This window comes from Camelus dromedarius, chromosome 21 (genome assembly GCF_036321535.1).
Source record: "Camelus dromedarius isolate mCamDro1 chromosome 21, mCamDro1.pat, whole genome shotgun sequence".
Classification (NCBI taxonomy): domain Eukaryota; kingdom Metazoa; phylum Chordata; class Mammalia; order Artiodactyla; family Camelidae; genus Camelus; species Camelus dromedarius.
In genome coordinates this window covers 22,654,996-22,675,103 of record NC_087456.1, presented here as the reverse complement: position 1 = coordinate 22,675,103, position 20,108 = coordinate 22,654,996, and the positions used below count along the sequence as shown (strand labels likewise).

The following is a 20,108-nucleotide window of genomic DNA, read 5'->3' as shown; positions in this document are numbered from 1 at the left end:
GCCCCCGGGAGCACAGCTCTCAGGTCCCGGTCCTGCGCTGGGAGGGGAGGAGGCGAGGTCAACAGTCCCGGGTTGAGGTCTCTGCAGGGGTGAGGGTGGGGTGAGGGGCTCCATCACCGCGGGGGCCGCTCTTGGGTTTTAAGTAAGTGCGTTTGTGTCTACAACCTCCTCTGCGCGCCTGCTTTACTTTTATTTACTCATTATTTGGACTCCCTCACTTCTGAACAGTTGGCAGGGGCTCAGGATGATGAGACAGGCCCCGAAGGCGCTCTGCACGTCACAGACTTCCCCATCTCACCCCATCCTTCTGTGGCTCCCCTCCCGCCTCTCTCCCATCTCCCCACACCCCCATCCTGAGCTGTCACCCTCTCCGGGACAAGACCACTAAATGTGGCCAATGTTTGGCGCATAACTCATCCTCAGTCGAGACGTCACCTCTTCTGGGCCTCAGTTTTCTCCCCTATAAACTCAGAATATAGGAACAGCAAACACTTAGGGACACTGTTCTAAATGCTTATGTATCTTCTCCCATTTCATTATTTAATTCTCACCTCTGTAAGGCAGTTGACTATTATGAAATCCATTTTATATGCAAAGAAACAGACACAGAAAGTTGTGTGCCGTGACTTAGCCAGAATTTGAACTCTATGTGCTGGCTCCAGTGTTTCCTAACTTTTGCGGGTATGAGTGGGAGGAAAACCTGACTCATGCCTAGAAAAATGCATGTATTTGCATACATGCAAAGTGTGCACCCAAGGTTTTAGGCTCCAGGTCACTGAAGCCCATCCAGGACCCCTAGTTTCCCTTTCTCATCTGATCCTAGCATCCTTCTGAGGATATGTGAGTATTAACCCCCTTCCACAGCTGAGAAAACATGGGCTCAGAGAAGGTAAGAAATGTGCGCAAGTTCACACAGTCTGAAGTGGCAGTATCAGGATTCAAATCCAGTTGGGCCTCCTCAGTCTATCCAGAGGGTCCTTCCCCTCTGGTTTGGGCATCAACTGATGGCCCCGCGTGGCTGTGGGAGCCCTGAAGCCACTGCCCTGTGCCTTGTGGCTGGGGAAGTCCAGCTGAGGCGCCCCTTCACCGTGAGCCCCATCGGTAGGAGAGCACACCAGCCCAGCCCCAGCTTTACCAGCCCGGCAGGCCCAGCTGACCGGCCCCTGAGGTTCCCAGCCCTCCAGGCCAGCGCTCCCGGTGGGCCGGCACCCTGCCTGTGGGTCTGTGCGCCCCCTTCTAGCTTGGTGCTGGCAGAGAGAAGCCTGGGACAACATAGAGTGACCTTGTAGAGGGGACCATGCAGGAAGGGCGATCTCTGGGGCCTAGCTGGAGGGACAGGCCCAGCCAAGGGTGACTGAGAGGGCAGCCTAGAGCCCGAATCCGAGCAGGTGGAGTTGAAGCAGGGCCTCCCAGTGCCTGGAGGCAGGAAGGTGTATGGGAAGATGAGGGGAAGGGTGTGGAATTTCCTGAGGAATCAGGCATGAATGCAGCCTCTGGCAGGACACACCTGTTACAGGGATCCAGGGTCCCCACTGGGGAGGCCCCGGAATCCCAGTGCCCACCTAAGTCCGAGATCAAGGGGCACGTCTGGCTTCAGGTCCTGGGCCACCTCCCCTGGGTGATTTCCTTTCCATCATGTTTTTTACCTGCCTCTCCCCACCCCACCCCAGGCTCCCAGAACCCTACTCCTCCCATGTCCCCACAAATTTCCTTTCGGTCATTTTAACACTAGGGCATTTAAACCCAAGGTTCCCTTTCCCATGGCTATTTGCATTCTAGGTCCCATCTCCTGAGGACTGTTCTGTTTCGGGAGTTGTCTTCATGTAGTGTGGGTGTTCAGAGGAAAGGGGCAGCAACTCCTGTAGGCAGCTCCGGTGGACTAAGCAGGAGCTGTTGGCTCGCCCAGGTGAGCTTTCAGGATAGGAAGCAGGGTCGATAATCCCTCAGTCTCATAGGCCTGTGCAGGTTGAGTGTCTTCCAAGACAGAAAGGCTGAAACTTACCTGGGTGTTGGGGGAGCCTGGATGCGGAAACAGCCAGTCTGTCGAGCCTGCGGTCAGGCCTTCAGTGGGCGGTTCAGGAACCTCTGGGCAGGGCCCTGTCTGCTGTCTGGACGTGGCCAGCAGCCACCTGCTGAGAGGAAAGGCCACAGGCAGCCAGCGTGGTCAAGGACCTGTAGTGACCCAGCTCTGACACTTGTCCCAGCCCATGTCTAAGGCACTGGACAGACTGAGACAGGTGTCAGGCTCCCACGATGAGGAAGGCAGATGAGAGGTGGTGAGTCAGAATGTGTTAGTATTTACATACGCCCCACCTCATTCTTTAGAATTTAAACCCTAACCACCACCACCACCACCCACCTCCAAAAAAAAGCATACAGTGAAGAAAAACAGTTCTAAAGATAATCCAGAAAGAAGAGGATGTCAAAACCTGGAGAGAAAGAGAAAGACATGGGTGCTGTGAAAAGGACGTCAGCTGCTGGAGGGGGCCCTCACTAGCGCTGATGCCTGACAGCCACTCTCCGAGCCCCCGGGGAGACCTGGTTCTGAGCAGCCCAGCTCCTGGAGACCTGCCAGGGTGAACCCACCACAGATCTGCCCCTCACTCAGTAAGCCGGCGTCTGGCAGGCCCCAGGCGTCCCTGGCTATGCGAGGTGCCAATAGGAAGGGTTCTGGGGTCAAATAAGTTTGGGAAACATTCGTATCATACTCCTCCCCCCTCGTTCCTGGGAACGTCACCACGAGTAATTATTGAAAGGGTCTGAGACATGTCCACACCTGACCTGGTTAGCTTTGCATTTTCCTTACTTGACCGCAGAACCCATTTCTCAAGGAGTATCTGTTAACTCTAAGGAACTGTTTCTACAGAATGCACTTTGGGAGACACCGGAATAAGGGGCTTGATTGGCTGTTTGTTTTTATTGACTTTAGGCCAATTACTGTGGAAGACTTTTACCAAAAATAATCATTTTCATTTAGAAGAACTGATATTAAGCTACTTGTTTTTTTGCTGTAAGTACTGACATAACTAATTTTCTCTTAAGGGCAATAAACTAGAATTTATAGTAATAAAACCACAATCTAGGCACATAGAAGGACACATATGCTCTTCTATATAATAAATCATCCAAAAAATAACTTCAGATTTTGAAGAATTACAAAAGAAGGTCAATATAATGTTCCCCCCTTTTTTCTTTTTTGTTTTTCCCCATTATTTTTTGTTGGCATACCACATACCGTTCCATACATTGCTTTGTTCACTTAACATGTCCTGGAGATCATTCTGTATCAACAGAGAGCATCTTTCTGTGGCTGCGCTGTAGAGGGACTGTAGTTTGTTCCACCTGTGCTCTGTGGGTGGCCAATTACCTCGTCTTCAGTCTTTTCTGTTGCAACCAGTGCTGCAGTCAATAATCTTACTCATACATCATCTTCTTCTGTGAGTGTGTCTGCAGGGCAGGTTGCTGGATGTGGAATTGCTGGGGCACAGCGATATCCTCAAATTGCCTTTGTCGGGATTGCCCTGATCTCTGCCCCCGACACGATACGAGGGTGTACATTTCCCCTCAGTCTCTCCAGATGATCACACTTTTTGATCTTTGCAATGTGAAAGGTGAAAAACTGTCTCAGTATAGTTTTACTTTATGCTTCTTTTATGATGAGTGAGGGGAAGTGCCTTTTAATATGTTCAAGAGACATTAAATTTTCCTTTTCCCATTAACTCTGTCTTTGCCCATTTTTCTATTGAGCTTTCAATTTTTTTCTCTTTAAATACTAGAAAGGTTTATATATAACTTTTGGTCTGGGATCTGAATAACAGATATTTTTCTCTATTTTTTTTTAAATTTCATTTTGACTTTGCTTATTGTGATTTTTTTTACCATGTAGTGTTTTTTTTTACTCTGATGTAGTTAAATTTATCATTTTAAAATTTGATGGCTTTCGAGTACCAATTTGATAGCCTAGCTCCACTATAAGATTTTTATAGAATTCTCCAATCATGTCCTCTAGAATATTTATGGATTTATAGTAATACTATATATTATAATGTGAATACATAAAATATATAAATAATACAAATGGCTAGGTTTATATTTATGTATAATGTGTAAATAATATATTAGAACATACAGTTAAGATATACAATGCTATATTTATACATAAATATTATTTTATTTAGGTTTTTACCCCCTTGACAAGATGAGCTACAACTTGATTTTTTTCTAGATGTCTTCTCAGTTGTTTTCAATTCCATTTGTGAATAATTTATCTTTACTAAATTTCTGTGTTTGGAACTGTTTCTGGAATTTCTATTCTGTGCCATCTATGTAACTCTGTGTACTCCTGTGCAAGTTCTATACAATTTTAATTATTATAGCTCTGTGTGTGTTTTAATATCTGATAGAGCTAAATTCTCCTCCCTTTTAGATTTTTCTCTCTGGCTAGGCATCTTGTTTAATTTTTCCTTGTAAACTTTAGAATCAGCTGGGTTTCTGAATTTTTAGAAAACCCTCATGCTATTTTTGTTGGGATTGCATTAAATTTATAGACTGGCCAGAGAAGGTGGCAGTTTTATGATGGTAAATCTTTCTAGCCAAGCATATGAGCCACTTTTTAAATTGAGTAAATGACTGTGTATGCCTCTCCGGGCAGGAGTCAGTTATAAGGGTGAACAGAAGGACAGAGCACACTAGTCAGTGAAGTCTCGAACTCTGTTGGGCATAAACATTGTGGTCGGAATCCTCTGTAATCAAGTGGGGAAGCGTAACCATCCTCCCAGAAGAGAGCCCTGATCTGGGAATTCTGGACCTGGGTTATGTCTAGATGCCATCTTGAAGGAGCACAGTCCTGCAGTCAAAGGGCACAGTTCCAGCCGAGCTCACAAAGAAGGAGCCAGGGAAGAAATACCCTAACCTCACTCTCCTCTCTTCCTCCTGTCCCTAGGGCTCCCCAGTGGCCAAACCCTACCAGAGGCCAGAGGCCCTGGGAGCCCACGATGTCACCCACTGAGGTCAGCTCGGGGCAGAGAGCAGGATGGAGAAGGCTGTGGGCTGGGTGTGGGGTGGCAACCAGAAGGTACCAGCGCTCACCTCTAACTCACGCAGTCCAGCACTCAGGTCCCCGAGACAATTATTTCTGCTCTGAGATAAATGGAGCAAATAAAGAGTAGAAGGTTATCAACAGGTGACATGTCTAAGAAGGCTTTGCTCCTGGGCAGGAGGGCCAAAAGCATGTCACAACCAGAAAACCCACCAGCAGAGGAAGGCAGGAGTTTCATGGTCCACTCTTCAGTGACAGTCCCCTGGAGGTCTGAGTGGCCATCCTACCCTCACCTCTGCCACCTCTGTGACTGGAGAGCAGAGCCAAACAAACAAATGAGCGCAAGGGAAAAAAATGTTTGAAAGTCCAGAGTCTCTTATAGTTACATAACTTAAAAACCTATAAAACCACATACCGGATCTTTCTTTTTCAAGCCCCATCCACATGGCAACATTCCAGGAGAGGCCTTGGTCGCTGGAGGGGACCCTCTAAAACCAGTTAGAACCACAAGCGGTCTGGAGCCTCAGAGGTGAATGGGTCGTCTGGCCTGGCCTGTACAGGCCGGCCTGGTGTTATCCAGTCCAGGGTGTGTCAGACCCAGTAGGTGCGCTGGGAGGAGACACCAGTGACTTCTCCAGCCAGGTCGCCTCTGCCAGAGCAAGTCACCGTGGGATTATCCAGAAGAGACAGGTTTTCTTTTTCTTTTTTTTTTAAATCAATTATTTATTTTTTGTGGGGAGATTATTAGGTCTATTCATTTATTAGTTTTTTTTTTTTAATGGAGGTACTGAGGACCTAGTGCCCACTAAGCATGTGCTCTACCACTTGAGCTACACCCTCCCCCAGGAGACAGGTTTTCATAAATCATTTTAGGAAGGGTTGATTCTGACCTTGGAAGGGAGAACTGTAGACCTGAACCCTCAGCCTGGAAGGGTGGGACAGAAGCAGTCTACAACTGATGAGGGCGTAGAACAGGTTTCCACGTGGGGAGAAGACCCTCATGCAGGCACTGCCATCCAGGCGGAGCCAGCAGGAAGCTGGTGAGAGAACACGGTGCAGCCCAGATCCTGAAATGTAGTGGCGTCACCTCTCAAGGACATAAGTCCACAAGATAGTGTCCTGTGAACCAGGTGAATTAGAAATTGACACCAACTTGGAACGGAGGCTGTTCAGATTATACATTAAAAGCATGTGCTTTGCTCAGACCGACCTGATGGCCATTCATTAGCTGGGACCTTCAGGTGAGCTTCCCAACTCTTCAAGCCTCACTTCCCTCACCTGTGACAGAGGGTGGTACCTGTACCCACCTATCTCGAACTGTTTTGTGATGATGAAATGAGATCACTTCATGATACTGCTGACTGAAGGAAAACGCACAACCTAGAAGCTGAGAGTTATTCGGGGACTTTACTGAGACGATAGCCTGGGAGACAGCCTCTCAGGTAGCTCTGAGGAACTGTCCCCAAATGGTAAGGGAGGGGCAGGATCTGTAGGAGTTTTTGCTGAAAAACAAAAGTAAAAAAACATGTAGTTGAACATCAAAAGATTACTGCTCGTCAGAAAAAACAGACATCTCAAGCTAACGTAGTACCATTCTGTGTGTGGGAAGATGCAAGAGTCTGGGCTCATTGAAATTATTTCTTAGATATGTACCTTAGATATGGCCAGTATCCTGTTTTTCTCCACGCTGAATTCCCCTGAGGATGTGCTGTGGGATGGGGTGTACTGGGGGTGGGGTTGGGGTGCGGCACTGCAGTGGCTAATGGCTTGATGGTGGGCAACATTCATTGTTTACTGAAATAGCAAGCAACTTTGTTTTCTTGTCTGCAACACATGTAAAGCATTTTAGCACAGGGTGCCTGCACGTAGTATGTCTCTATCCTTGTAATCTACTGTAACTGTTATTTTCAGGTCTTGCTACTGAGAAAGCTTATATGAGCAAATATTAAATAAACTTTAAAAATGGGCTCTGTAAGGGAGCTCCTCAACTTAGTTAAAAATATTTTGCTGCTTGGGATGAGGGAGAGAATTAAGAAATCAGAAATATAAAATAGGATTCAAATGCTTCCACCTTATTAGAAATCAAGACGTTCTTCTAAATGGCTCTGTCTCCCTCAACTCCAGAATTTGGAGAACTGATGAAAAACTTTGAACCTTACTTTTTTTTTTTTTAATTACAGTAAAAGTACTGTGAAATACATCTAACTCTTGTTTCTTCTTGCCTGTGCTGTGATCTTAGTGCCGGGGTCACTGCTGTGCAGTGACAAGCCATCTGTCCTCCTGCTGCCTTAGGGAATTACATTGCATTGGATAGGTGACATGTTTTAATAATTCTGAGCCAAGGATATTAGGGTATTAAGATATAATACAGGATTTCAGGAAATTGCCAGCTTGTTGCCCCTTAGTTTTAAATGTGAATTGCAGTTGGATCTTCCTAGTGAGGTCTTTCCCTAGTTAAACGAATCAAATACTCTTAACCAAAGGGAATTTGTAGCAAAGCATGATTTTTAAACAAAACACAGGATTTGGATTCAGAGGCTTTGCATGCAAAACTTGCCAGCTGTCTAGAACACAGATTTCCAGAGCTTCAATTTCTTCATCCAAAAAAGGTGATAATAGTAAGGATAATCATCTCATAAGAGTTCTGTAAGGATCAAATAAAGTGTGTACCGTGTTCTTTGTAAACTGCAAAGTCTTATACAAAATGTTAGCTACTTGTTTCTTTTATTCCTTCTGGTGGAAGGAGCACAGACTAGAAGTCAAGAGTCCAGATTCTGGTCTCTGATCTGCCCTTTCCGGGACTTTTGACCTCAAGCAAGTAACTTAATCTCTTAAAGGCACAGTTTTGTCATCTAGGAAAGATTCTAGGATTATGAATCCTTTCAGAGGAAACAAGTTAGATTCCAATCTAACTTGGAGGGGATGAAAAAAGCAATCAGTCCTCTCCAAAGGGCTGGGAGAGATGAGACATTGCTCCTCCCAGGGTGACCGGGATAAATGCCTCTGGGAGTCAAAGGAAGAAAACAGGGAGCCCTGAAGCTCAACCACTGATTTCTGGGATGTGGCAAGAGAGGTCTGATGGTGAGCCATAATCTGAGACAGCTGTGCAGCCAGCACTGACCTAGATGTCTAACCCACAAAAAAAAGAAAAAAAGGAAGAAAATGGCACCAGTCCATCATACATTCAGTCATTGTCCCATGAATAGCAGCACAGTCAGCTGTGACATCCAACACTACAACAGCGACTAGCCAGCCCCGCAGACACACTTGTGTGATGCCTACACACACGCGCAATGTAAAGGCATCAACTCTTGGTACCAAAAGAAACAGAACTGGGAGGGTGGTAAGATGGCCACTCTGGAGTCAGGTGGACCGGGCAGCTCTTCTGAGGTTGCTCAGGGATTTGATGGAAGAGCCACGGAAACCGTGGGAGTAACTGGTTTCAGGACTAATGTCGCTGAAATTCCTACACTAGGGCCCGTATTATCCCATATTTCTGCCTCCATGTGTTGATAGACCAAAATCATTTTCCAAGATCCCCAGAAAATCTCAAATAAGCTCAAGAAAAATAAGAATCAGAGACATCTCCAGGTTCTCAAAGAAGGTCTCAAGTCAGAAGATGTGAAGTTGGAGGAAGAGGAATAGATTGAAAAGGAGGATCTTGTGACTCCAGGAGCAGTTGACACTTGGTGAAATCACCCTCCAGGATGGACAGTAGGATAAGGTGGAAGTGAGAGAGCAGTGGGTGGTCAGAGAAGGGCTGAAGGTCATCTGTTTTCATGACTGTCTGGTTCCTACCAGGCAGCATGTGGAATCCAGCCAGGAAAGCTCCTCTGCATAGACTCCCATCCCGACCAGTCAGGGGCTCCTTGGCTCCTTCCCCACGGCCAGAGCTAAAAACTCTCCCCACTAAGTTTCTCTGCAAGCTCCTATTCTCAACATGTCCAAGAGTCTCTGGTTTATATAAAGACCTACTTGACCCGAAAAGGTTGTCTCTGAGATCTGACAAACAGAAACACCACACCTTTTAAACTCTTCTTTGTAGTGTTTTACTGTTGGCCATGCATTTAACTTCCTAAGCCTTATTATCCTCAGCTTCAGCATGGAGATGGTAAGAGCACCATCCTCACAAAGCTGTTGTGAGAAATAAGTGAGATAATGAACTTATAGCTCTTAGAACAAAGAGCTCTTAGCTGGCACAGAGAGCCTCATAAACCTTCCAATGGCTATTGGCTATTGCCCAAGTTCCCCTAGCAGTCAAGTGGCAGGAAATTGTAGCCTGCCTAATGGGTAAGGAAATAGGGAAGTGATCAGTTCATGTAACTGCAAAGTCCAAGGCAGTTGTGGCTTCAGGTACAGCTTGATCCAGGGACTCCAGCAATGATACCAGGACCTAGTTTCTTTCTCTCCAGCTCTCAGCCCCTTTTCCTCTTGAGTTGCCTCCACTTTTAGACAGGTTGCCTCTCCCACAGCAGCAAGATGGTTTTACCAGCAGCAGACTGTACATCATCATAGAGTCCATGCAGTATGGTAGGGCTTCCACTCTCCCCAAAGCTCCAAGAAAGGTGTCCTCACACTTCCCTGGCTATGGCTGGTTCCAGCAAGTTCTCCAAGCCAATCACTGATGCCAGGGAACATGCTGTCTAGATTGCTGCAGGGCCCACCTCTGGGATTGGGGGCAGGGTCCACACCACCCAAACCCCACAGCCTGAGAAGGCTGGGAAGCTGGCTGCTCACAAGGGTCCTTGGTGGTGCCAGGAGGAAAGAGATGGCCACTGAGTGGAAAATGACGGTGAACCCACAGCCCCCACCTAACTAAAGGAGCAAGGGGATTTAACTTCCTTTGGCTACTGACTGGCAGATTAGGGAGGGATGTGTCTCCACTTAGCACGGGGTTGTGGTGAGCGCACAGAAGCCTCAAAGAGCCATTTACAGACTGTTATTTCTAAGTGTTAACAGGACGGTCTAGTTCAAGAGCTGTCAGGACATTAATTTTAGTCTGCAGAATTCAAAGATCACAGTGAACTTCAATAGCATTTTTAATAGACCTGCCAATGAATAAAAATAAACCGAACCATGGAAGTCAAACTCATCTAAGGCTATTTACTATTATTGTCACGGGAAATTGTGGGAAACTACATTCCCTAAGAATGGAGTAAACTTCCTCACCCTCATCCTAGACTCCCCATCAGTCGGGCCTTTCCTGTTGTGGCAAATGTGACCACGCCCATCTCGCTTCTGACCACGTGAAGTGGGTGTGCGCTTTACCGGACAGTTTCCCACGGGTCACAGAGGAGGGCTCCGAGGCTCAGGGAAGGCCAGGCTGCCTAACCAGCGCCCATCTGACTGCCCCCGTCCTTGTCCCTGCCTGCAAGGGGCCCACACCCCCCCTCACCGAGGTGTTGGTAGACTTCGAACACCCAGAGGCAGGGATAAGATGTGTAACATCCTCCCGGCACTGGGACCCCTCAGATGAGAGCTCCTTGGCGCTGTGTCCACAGGTGACTGCTGGCTGCTGGCGGCCATCGCCTCCCTCACCTTGAATGAGGAAATCCTGGCTCGAGTCGTCCCCCTGGACCAGAGCTTCCAAGAGAACTATGCGGGGATCTTCCACTTCCAGGTAACTTAGAGGTTGGCTCAAGCTTCTTCTCAGCAGGCCCTGGGGGCTAGGAACAATGCTCTTCTACCAAGGACACTGGGAGACACGGAGCTGCCTGGCCCGCTGCTGATGTGGGGCCCTGTCAGGACAGCAGTGGGGAGGATGGAGGCAGAGCACTACTCAGGAAGTAATTCCCAAGTTTAAAAAATAGTTTATTATTTGGAGTCTGAGAAAAAATGTTAAGGTACTTTCACTCTTCTCCTTTTATGCTGGTAAATGAGAAGCAGTATTTTAAAAAGCATAAGGTGCGGGAGTGCTGGAGAGGTAGGCATGGCCTCTGTGCTGGTTTCTGAGAGAGGATATACCTGCAGGAGGGGGTGGGAGGGAGGGCCCTCCTCCAGGATGGGCTTGTGGAACCCATGCCAAGGGGCGTGGGCAGGAAGGAGCCAGATGCAGCCGAGGCTCGGGTCCCCATGCTGCCCCCGGCTCCTCCTCCAGGCCCCCCTTTCCCGCCCTTGCCCCGCAGTTCTGGCAGTACGGTGAGTGGGTGGAGGTGGTGGTGGACGACAGGCTGCCCACCAAGGACGGGGAGCTGCTGTTCGTGCACTCGGCCGAGGGGAGTGAGTTCTGGAGCGCGCTGCTGGAGAAGGCCTACGCCAAGTAAGTGCCCGCACCCTTCCCTTGGGCAGCCGGCCCCCAGCCGGCCTGGATTCTGGGAAAAAAACAGGAACTGTTCAAGGACTACTTTGAGTAGAAGTCCTATTCTATAAAAGGACTACTTTGGCCAAAATTGGGCTCTAAATTCAAGGAGATACTGCATGCAGGGTGCCTGGCCCCATTAGGCCCTGATAAATGACAGCTCTTGCCATTTTTAATCAAACACACAGGAACAAGCCACGGTACTGATCGTGCTGGCCTTGAGAAGGACTCTACTTCCTTGGCAGGTCCTTAGCAGATAATGTTACATTCTTGTCAGCTAAATACAGCAAAGAGCTTTTGCCAATGGGCAAAACTATCCATTGCAGAGATGTGAAAATTATGGAAATTTGCCCAGAATATGTGGTGTCGCTGCTTAGAAATGGTGTCCTCTAGCCCTCCCAGCTGCGCCCCCCCGCCCAGGCTGCCCAGAGTCGAGCTTGTCCTGCACTCAGCACTGCCCATTCTCAGCAGGACACCCATAGCAGCCCCGATGCAGAAGGGCCTTGTCCTGGCCGTGCTGCCTGCGTGTCCTCTGGGAAAAAGAAAGCTCAGGCACCAGGAGGATGTCTGGTCCTGCCAGCCCCTGCCAGGGAGGAGGGCCGGGATTCACACACCCAGCTGTGAGACTCTGGGGCCTGAGAGCCGCTTCTAAGTCTCACACTTAAATAGTAGTGTCAGGAGCGACCAGCCCCTCCTAACACAGTGCCTGCAGCAGGGAAGCTGCTCTCATTACTGAACTGTTGTCTTCTTTTAAGCTATAAATGCCAAACAGCCAATTAGCAGACCTCCCCTTTCCTGTTGGGATGTAGAAAGAATCAATATGGGAGGATGTACCAGACAAATCGCCCAGGTCCTTCCAACTCTCAGGTTCTGTGAGATTTTCCAAAACCTTCGCAAAGTACCGGGGCAGTGGTAACTGTGGGGACAGTCCTTTGCCCTCATGGGCTCCCTGAGTTGGAGACAAACCAAGAAACTAAGCAGAGGGTCCCTGGAGCATCCAATGAAGGAGGCATGGGGCGGGGGGCGGGGAGACACTTTCAGAAGCAGAAGTGTCCGCACCGGCTGGGGTGGCAGCTGCATCTTCCCCTTCCTGTAGGATCAATGGGTGTTACGAAGCACTCTCGGGGGGTGCCACCACCGAGGGCTTCGAGGACTTCACCGGAGGCATCGCTGAGTGGTATGAGTTAAGGAAGGCCCCACCCAACCTGTTCAGGATCATCCAGAAGGCTCTGCAGAAGGGCTCTCTCCTTGGCTGCTCCATCGATGTAAGTCCAGGCCTCCCTGACCCCAACCCCCATCTGTTCCAGCGAAAGTGAGCCTCCACCAGTGCCCAAGAACCCACCGCCCTTGTTTCCCACACCATTAGTCCATCCTTTGCCCACAGTGCTGTGCATCACCTGGAACCCAGGGGTGGCTGGGCAGCAGCCAGGCTATCTGGGGTGGAGGTGGAGGGTGACGGTGACTCCATCCCTTCCCTCTCCAGCCCACTTACAACCCTCAGCCTCCTGTAAATCCCCACTCCAGACCCCAGGGTCCCTGAGGGCCCCCGCCCCAGACATCTTCTGTCACATCGGCAGGGCCTGTGCCTGGAGCCCAACAGCCTTCCCCTTCACTGCTGCAGGGTTGATGGGCCCGTAGGAAGACTTCAGAAGGCCAGGGACAGAACCATCCCCTCATACTAGCCTTGCAGGCAAACCTCACCAGAGGAAGGGAGGTGGGCCCGATGTCCTGTCCCTGAGGAGCCTCCAGGCAAAGGCTGGGCCCAACGTCTGAGCCCCGTCCTATCCAGGAACTGGTCCCCATGGGGACAGAGTTACTAAGTCTGGCTCCTGGACCCTAAGTCTCTGTCTGACTCCAGGCAGGGATTCTCAGATATTCTCTGAAGACCATGTTGAGGCAAAGACCCTTTCTACACATTTACTGAGACAAAAATAACAACCTCCATCAGATTAGATGGGGAAAGGAATGACTGGGGAAGTTCTAACAAAGCAGAGGCACACTCTGAAGTCAGGCAGCAACTAAGCACTGTCCTAGCGTAAACCCTGCAGCTGGGCTGGGCCAGCTTCAGGGAGCTCAGCGCCCTGGGCCACTGGACGCCGTCCAGGTGTGTCCTGAGCTGCCTGGGTGCCCAGCAGCCCCCTCTCCGTGGTGTGCCCTTTCCTGCAGAAGTTTGTGTCTGCGCGGTGCACACGTGAGCCCAGCGCTGCTCTCCTGAAGGGCTGCCTTCAGCGTTTTGTCTGATTGTAAATGGACAGTGAGCACCTGAAAGCAGCTATGGGAGGTCCTCCGGTTGCCAGCAGGAACGCCGTCCGCCCTCCTGACCCAGGCCAGGGCCCCGTTGTAGGACCCGAGAGAGCGCGGGAGGGAGGAGGCAGGATGCGTGCCCCGCTGATTCTTCCTGCCCTTCCAGATCACCAGCGCTGCGGACTCGGAGGCCGTCACGTTCCAGAAGCTGGTGAAGGGGCACGCGTACTCGGTCACCGGAGCCGAGGAGGTAACGCCCGGCAGGCATCTTCGGGGGTCTTTCTTTCCTGCACACGGTGGCCCGGGGAGCACATTTTTGCCTGGCTGCCTAGGGTGGGGCCCCCATGTTCCCCAGCAGGCCCCGCATTCCTGAAGTTCATTGCCAGCGACTGGCCGGCACTCCCCGAGCCGCCGCCGCACACTGCCCTCTGCTGGCCGCCGGCTCGGCCCCAGGCGCTCTGTTCCACTCGGCTGTAGAATTGCCTCACTCTTCAGGACCAGCTGGAAACAGCGGAACAACACTCTGCATCTGTGTAGTGCTTTATCCTTTCATATTTGAGCTCACAAAAGCATTATAGTGCACCAATTAGTGTTCAAATCTAAATGTTCCTCTTGTCAGCTGTGCAGCCTGGGCAGTTATTTAACCTCTCTGCCCCCTAGTTTCCTCAAATTCAAATTAGAAACAATAAGAATATCCATTGTAAGGTTGTTATGGTGATTCAAACAAGTTAATATATGAAAAGCGCTCAGACTGCACCTGACACGCTGTTCAGGCAGGCGGGTCCTTGGCGCTGCTGTTACTGTTACTACTATGAATATTATTAAGCAGCTACTTTCACTGTTACTTACAAAACCCAGACGAGACCCCAGGTCTTCTGACATGTCCAGTGTTCTTTTTTTTTTTAACCTTGAATCTTTGTTTTATTCAACACCCCCCATACATCTTTTTATTTTGAAAAATTTCAAGTCTACAGAAAAGTTGAAAGAATAGTATAGTAAACGTCCAACTACTATTTCCCTAGATTCAGCAGTGGTTAAGATTTTCCACGTCTGTTTTGTCTTTTTTCCTGAGCAATTTAAAGTAAATTGCAAATGTCATGATACTTCACTCCTAAATACTTCAGCATTTGTCTCCTACCCATAAGGACACTCTCTTACTTAATCCCAGTACTGTCTTCGTGCTGAAGAAATAAACAGTTCAATAATGTGATCTAATATGTAGTCCACATTAACATTTTCCTGGTTGCTCCAAAATGTCCTTTATATCACTCCCTCCTCTCCCCAATCCAGGATTCAGTTGAGACTCATGCACTGTATTTGCTTATTGTTACCAGTGTTTATCTTCATAACAAAAGCACATCCTGTTAATAGTCAGTTAACCTGAGGTTCGGAGGCAAAGACCCAATGCAGAGTCTGGAACAAGCGCATTTGTGCCTCAGGCTTAGGACAGAGGTTAAAGAGCCCCGGTCTTCCGAGGCCCAGATCCTGGGAGCTGCCAAAGCTGAGCAGCTTTGAGAGTCTGGGGTCAAGTGCTTCTCCCTTTGGTGATCCCTCTTATAACATGGATTTGACGCCCTCCACCCCTGGCTTATGGAGAAGGGGGCTTTGCACCAGAGAACCTTCAGGCCTGGCTTGAACTCAGCATCTCCCTCCTCTCCTTCACCCACCCCTTGTTCAGGTTGAAAGTAGAGGCAGCCTGCAGAAGCTGATCCGCATCCGGAACCCCTGGGGAGAGGTCGAGTGGACCGGGCAGTGGAACGACAAGTGAGGAGGGTGGGGCTGGCGCCTGGGCTGGGGCGCTCTGCCTGGGAGGCTCCGGGGAAGTGAGGAGAGAGGGCATGGAGGCTGCACTGAGGAGTAAACCTGAGAGCATAGGCCGCCCCAAGTGGGAGCAGGTGGCCCCGCTACAGACTTAACCAGTGCGCTACAGCCATCTGGGTGCCATTCCCAGACCCGGGGCTCCTGAGATGCTCTTCCTTTCATCGCCCCATGGTTCACCCCTTCCCTAGCTCAGAGTCCATCTGCTATTGGACCTCAGGGGAACAATACACCCTTCCTCCCCCGGACACTCCTTCTGTTCCAAGGGTGTAAACTTTGTGCCTGAGACCGGACAGAAGTACCTCTGTTGATGTCCAGGGCTTCTGAGTGGGGCTTCCCAGGGCTTCTCTCATTGTCTTCCTCTGCTCCTCTCCTCCATCCTCCTGCACAGCCTGGCACCCACATCCTTCCACCCTCTCCGTGGCCAACTCCCAGGCAGCCTCTGCCATGACAGAGAGAGCCGCCAGGGCCTCCAGGTCAGCTGCAGAGACCAAGAGGAGTGGGTCCCCAGCAGATCTCAATCAGCTCGTAAAAGAGCTACCAGGCCTATCTCAGTCCAGGCCACTGGTGCTGCCCCATGTCTCTCTGATGAGCTGTGTTCATTCCTGGCTCTTCCTGGCCACTGTCTTCCAGGATAACGTATCCTCTCACCTTGCTCCCTGCATCTCTTAGGCACATGTGCATTGCTTCCCTCCCTGACTGGGGTCTGCGCCCTCCAGTGAGGGAGCGTGTCCTCAGTCCTGGTTTTGGGGGCATCTTGGGGAGAAGTCCTCCCCCTACACTAGTTTCTAATGCCTCTCCCATTGCTTGGTTTTCCAGCTGCCCAAACTGGAACACTATCGACCCGGAGGTGAGGGAAACGCTGACCAGATGTCACGAAGACGGGGAGTTCTGGTAAGGTTGTTGGAGGCTTCAAGGAAAGAGGTGTCTCCCCAGTGATCTTTACTAGAAAATTAGTGACATTATCATGTTGAGGGCGCAGGGGCGTGGGATCCTGGTTTTGCTGTTGCCTTAAATTCACTGTAAGACCCTGAACAGAAAAAGTTCTTGAACCCCTTCGATTTGTCTATCTCAACAATGGGGTTTCAAAGCCAAGCAGCTTCACAGAGAAGGCTAAGAGGAACCTAGCAGTCATGTTCAGATCCCAGAAGAAAACAAGGGAAAGAAGGGCCTTCCTCTCAACCCGTTCCTAGAGTCATCCCAACGCCTCAAGAACCCAGTCCGTTAGAGAGCAGTGACGGGCCTAGGCGGGTGCATCTGTGCCGCTCTGGGAGCCCCTGCGTCTGTACACGGCTGGCATTTTACCAGATGAGGTCCTTTCTGTTGCCTCGCTTGACACACATGGCTCCTGTCTTTACAGATGAGAGTTCTGAGCTGCAGAGAGGATTAAGTAACTTGCTCAAAGTCACGCAGCTAGAAGGTGGCAGCGCCAGGGCTGGAATTGGTGCCTTCCAATTGCCAACCTGGTGGCCACGTGGCTGCGAGGTGCTGTCTCCTAGCTGCTCTGCCCGGCCTCGAACGGCTCCTGGTCTAGCCTTGGGTGAAAGGTCCAGGCTCAACGGCGTGTCCTCTGCTAACCAGGATGCCGGGTCCCTGCTTTTGCCAGGATGTCCTTCAGCGATTTCCTGAGGCACTATTCCCGCCTGGAGATCTGTAACCTGACCCCCGACACGCTCACCAGTGACACCTATAAGAAGTGGAAACTCAGCAAGATGGACGGGAACTGGAGGCGGGGCTCCACCGCGGGCGGCTGCAGGAACTACCCGAGTACGGCCCCGCCCCACCCTGCTGTGCTGTACCCCAGCCCAGCTGCTTCTGCCTGCTGGGGCCCTTTGCCTCCTCTCCCTGAGTCTCCATCTCAACCCCCTTCTGAGTCCCCTGGCCCCTTCTCTTCTGCACTCACCTGCTTTCCTACCTGGGCAGAACCCAAGATGTGCTGTTTCTGTGATGTCCCTTCCAGACCCCAGATTCACTGATGCCGCAGCATCTGCCACACCCACTGAGGCAGTGCTGATCCCGCTTTGTGCCCGTGGGCTGCTTTATCCCCCTGAAGCCCAGGCAGGCTACCCAGCAGGGAGACCTCACCCCCTGGGCCTCTGCACATCCAGGCCTTCCCTGGTGGTTGCCTGGCAACCCTCTTGTGCTCCGTTCACTCAGCAAATGTTGACAGGGCCCTGCTCAGATGGGGGTGAGGATTTCTCCTCTGGTTTATCCTTTGTTGATTCCCCCTGACTCTTCTGCCTTGGTGGCCCAGTCCTTCCCTGCCCTCTCCTCCTCAGAAATTATCTCCTCGTGATGACATGGGCCAACTATGGATCATACATTGGGCACTAGGAGCTGGGCTAAGTGATCCATTAATATATTACTCCACTTGATCTTCACAAAAGACTTCTGGGGCAGGCATTTTATTATCATCTCCATCTTTAAGATGAGGGGACTAAGGCTTGGAGAGATTAAGTGACTTGCCCAAGGCAGCACAGCCTTGGCTGTGCCTGGGATTTGAACCCAGGCAGCTGACTGTGGAATCAGTCTTTCAGTATTACAGTGAAAAGTCATGGTCGTATATTGATTCTCTGTTACCGATGAGGAGACTGAGGCTCTAAGTGGCACGCCTGGGCCACAGAGCAAGTAGGCAGACTGGGGCTAGCTGACTGGTACCTCCAGCTCTGGTGCTTTTAATCCTTCACCTCAAGTGTGCAGCCACCAAGCAAGTTCCAGAGGTGCTGGGGTGGTGATCTGCCTCAGACACGACTGCCTCCCCTCCCCACTCGATCAGGGGTCGGCAAACTCTTTCTTAAAGGCCAGATAGTAACACTTTGGGCTCTGTGGGCCATTCAGTCTCTATGGCAACTATGCAACTCTTGCTGTAGCTGAAGGCAGCGGTACTTACATGAATGCACGTGGCTGTGTTCTAATAAAACTTTATGTGTAAGTACAGGGAGCCAGCAGCCCATAGAGCCATCGTTTGCTAATCCCTGTACTAGGTGATGCCTTTATTTCCACAATTAGAATGTCACCCCATTAATTAGCCTTAAACGTGAATGAATCTCAGCTTCATCCTGTAAACAGGTTTTGAAAGTGGGGAGGGCAGAGACACCTGGGAGCGGGCAAGGGGACAGGCCCAAAAGGACAGGGACACAGAACAAGAGGTTGAAATTGTGCACAGGATATTCCTGGCCCCCGGGTTCACTGAGAAGGGTGCGGAGCTAGTCTCCAGTCTCCCTGTCCAGGCCGGCTGGCCCATCTCTGACCCCACATTAGAGCCTGGTGGGAGAGGGTACCATGATGAGACGCTGCAGCTGAGCCAAAGGGGACCTGCCCCTCAGCTCCAGCCCCCTGTTCCCAGGTGAGAAATGCCCCCGAGCCCAGCCAGCCTGAGGGCAGGTGGGAGAGAACTGAACATGGGCCAAGGGGAGTTTCAAATCTCGGTTCCCCTGAGATTCAGACAAGCCCACAGCCCTCCGCTGTTCCTTGCCTGTTCCCCTCCTGACAGGCTACTGATAGTCCTGGCCTTTGGCTCCTCTGTGCCGCAGCCTCTCGCCACTCCATCGTCCCCATTTCATCCCTCCCCGGCAGCCTCCAGCCCCTGAGACCAGGGCCGCCTCAGCGCCTCCTCCCTGTGCACACCAGCTCGGGCTGGGCTCCTGCGTGCTGGGTGACTGACCCTGGCCCTTCTCTGGCTGCAGATACTTTCTGGATGAACCCTCAGTACGTTATCAAGCTGGAGGAGGAGGACGAGGACCAGGAGGACGGGGAGAGCGGCTGCACCTTCCTGGTGGGCCTCATCCAGAAGCACCGGCGGCGGCAGAGGAAGATGGGCGAGGACATGCACACCATTGGCTTCGGCATCTACGAGGTACCGGAGGGCAGCCACGGGGCATGGGCTCCACCTTCCCCTCCTACTTGGCTCCTCTCAGCACCTCAAGGAAGGCCAATCCTGAAGGCAGACCCAGAAATAGGACCCCACACCGGGAGCTTGGCCAAGGAAGAGCAAAGCCACAGGCCAGGCCAGTCTTAGAAGTCATGCAAGGAGGTCCCTGCAGCTGGCTTGTGTCACCACGAGCCCCCTGCCTCCCCTGCAGCCAGCTTCCTGGGAGTCCTACTCTTTCTAATGGCCTCCACGTCCCGTCTCATGTCCCCCAGACCTAGCACTCTGATTAGCCACCAGTCTCCAAAGAACAGAAGAGACTTAAGCTGAGTACAGAGTATACTGGACCACCTCAGGAGCCATTGTGAGGGCAGGAACTGGGGCAACAGGTCCAGCTGGTCAGAGCTCAGCAGAGTGGCTGGTCTGGATGGTGGAGCACTCAGGGCAGCGGAACGGTTGGTCATAGGCTCCCCCCAGGGCTCTGTAGGCTGGAGCCCCGCTCCCCATACAGACACTCACTGCCCACAGATCCTTTCAGTCTGAACCAAATTGAAGAAAAGCCCAGCTCAGCCGCAGTCAGAGGGCAGCGACATTACTGCCACGTCTACCCCCGGGGGCTGCAGCATGCGGGGCCCGGCACCCTCCCTACTCCCACAGCACAGCGAAGAGCCGCTCCTGGCCTGGGCTGAGCAGTGGGAGAAGCCACCGAAGTGGGGTTCACTTTGCTGTACTAGAGTTAGCCCACTCTTCCCAGCCCCACGTTCAGTAAGGGCACATTGACAGCCTGAAAATGACCATGGTAGAGAGGGGGCTGTATTTACACCGTGGAAATAAGCAAATAC

The 20,108-nt window shown here is 51.0% G+C and overlaps 1 protein-coding gene across 1 annotated transcript in view; it reads left to right on the top strand.

Annotated features, from left to right (window-relative positions):
• CAPN2 (calpain 2) overlaps nt 1-20,108 on the top strand; it is a 48,974-nt gene that overhangs the window by 14,812 nt on the left and 14,054 nt on the right. Inside the window, exons 3-10 of the mRNA XM_031438437.2 lie at nt 10,540-10,658; nt 11,164-11,297; nt 12,433-12,601; nt 13,747-13,830; nt 15,259-15,344; nt 16,218-16,292; nt 17,005-17,165; nt 19,085-19,254. Of these exons, the coding sequence (XP_031294297.2) occupies nt 10,540-10,658; nt 11,164-11,297; nt 12,433-12,601; nt 13,747-13,830; nt 15,259-15,344; nt 16,218-16,292; nt 17,005-17,165; nt 19,085-19,254 (998 nt within the window). The remainder of the gene's footprint in view (nt 1-10,539; nt 10,659-11,163; nt 11,298-12,432; nt 12,602-13,746; nt 13,831-15,258; nt 15,345-16,217; nt 16,293-17,004; nt 17,166-19,084; nt 19,255-20,108) is intronic.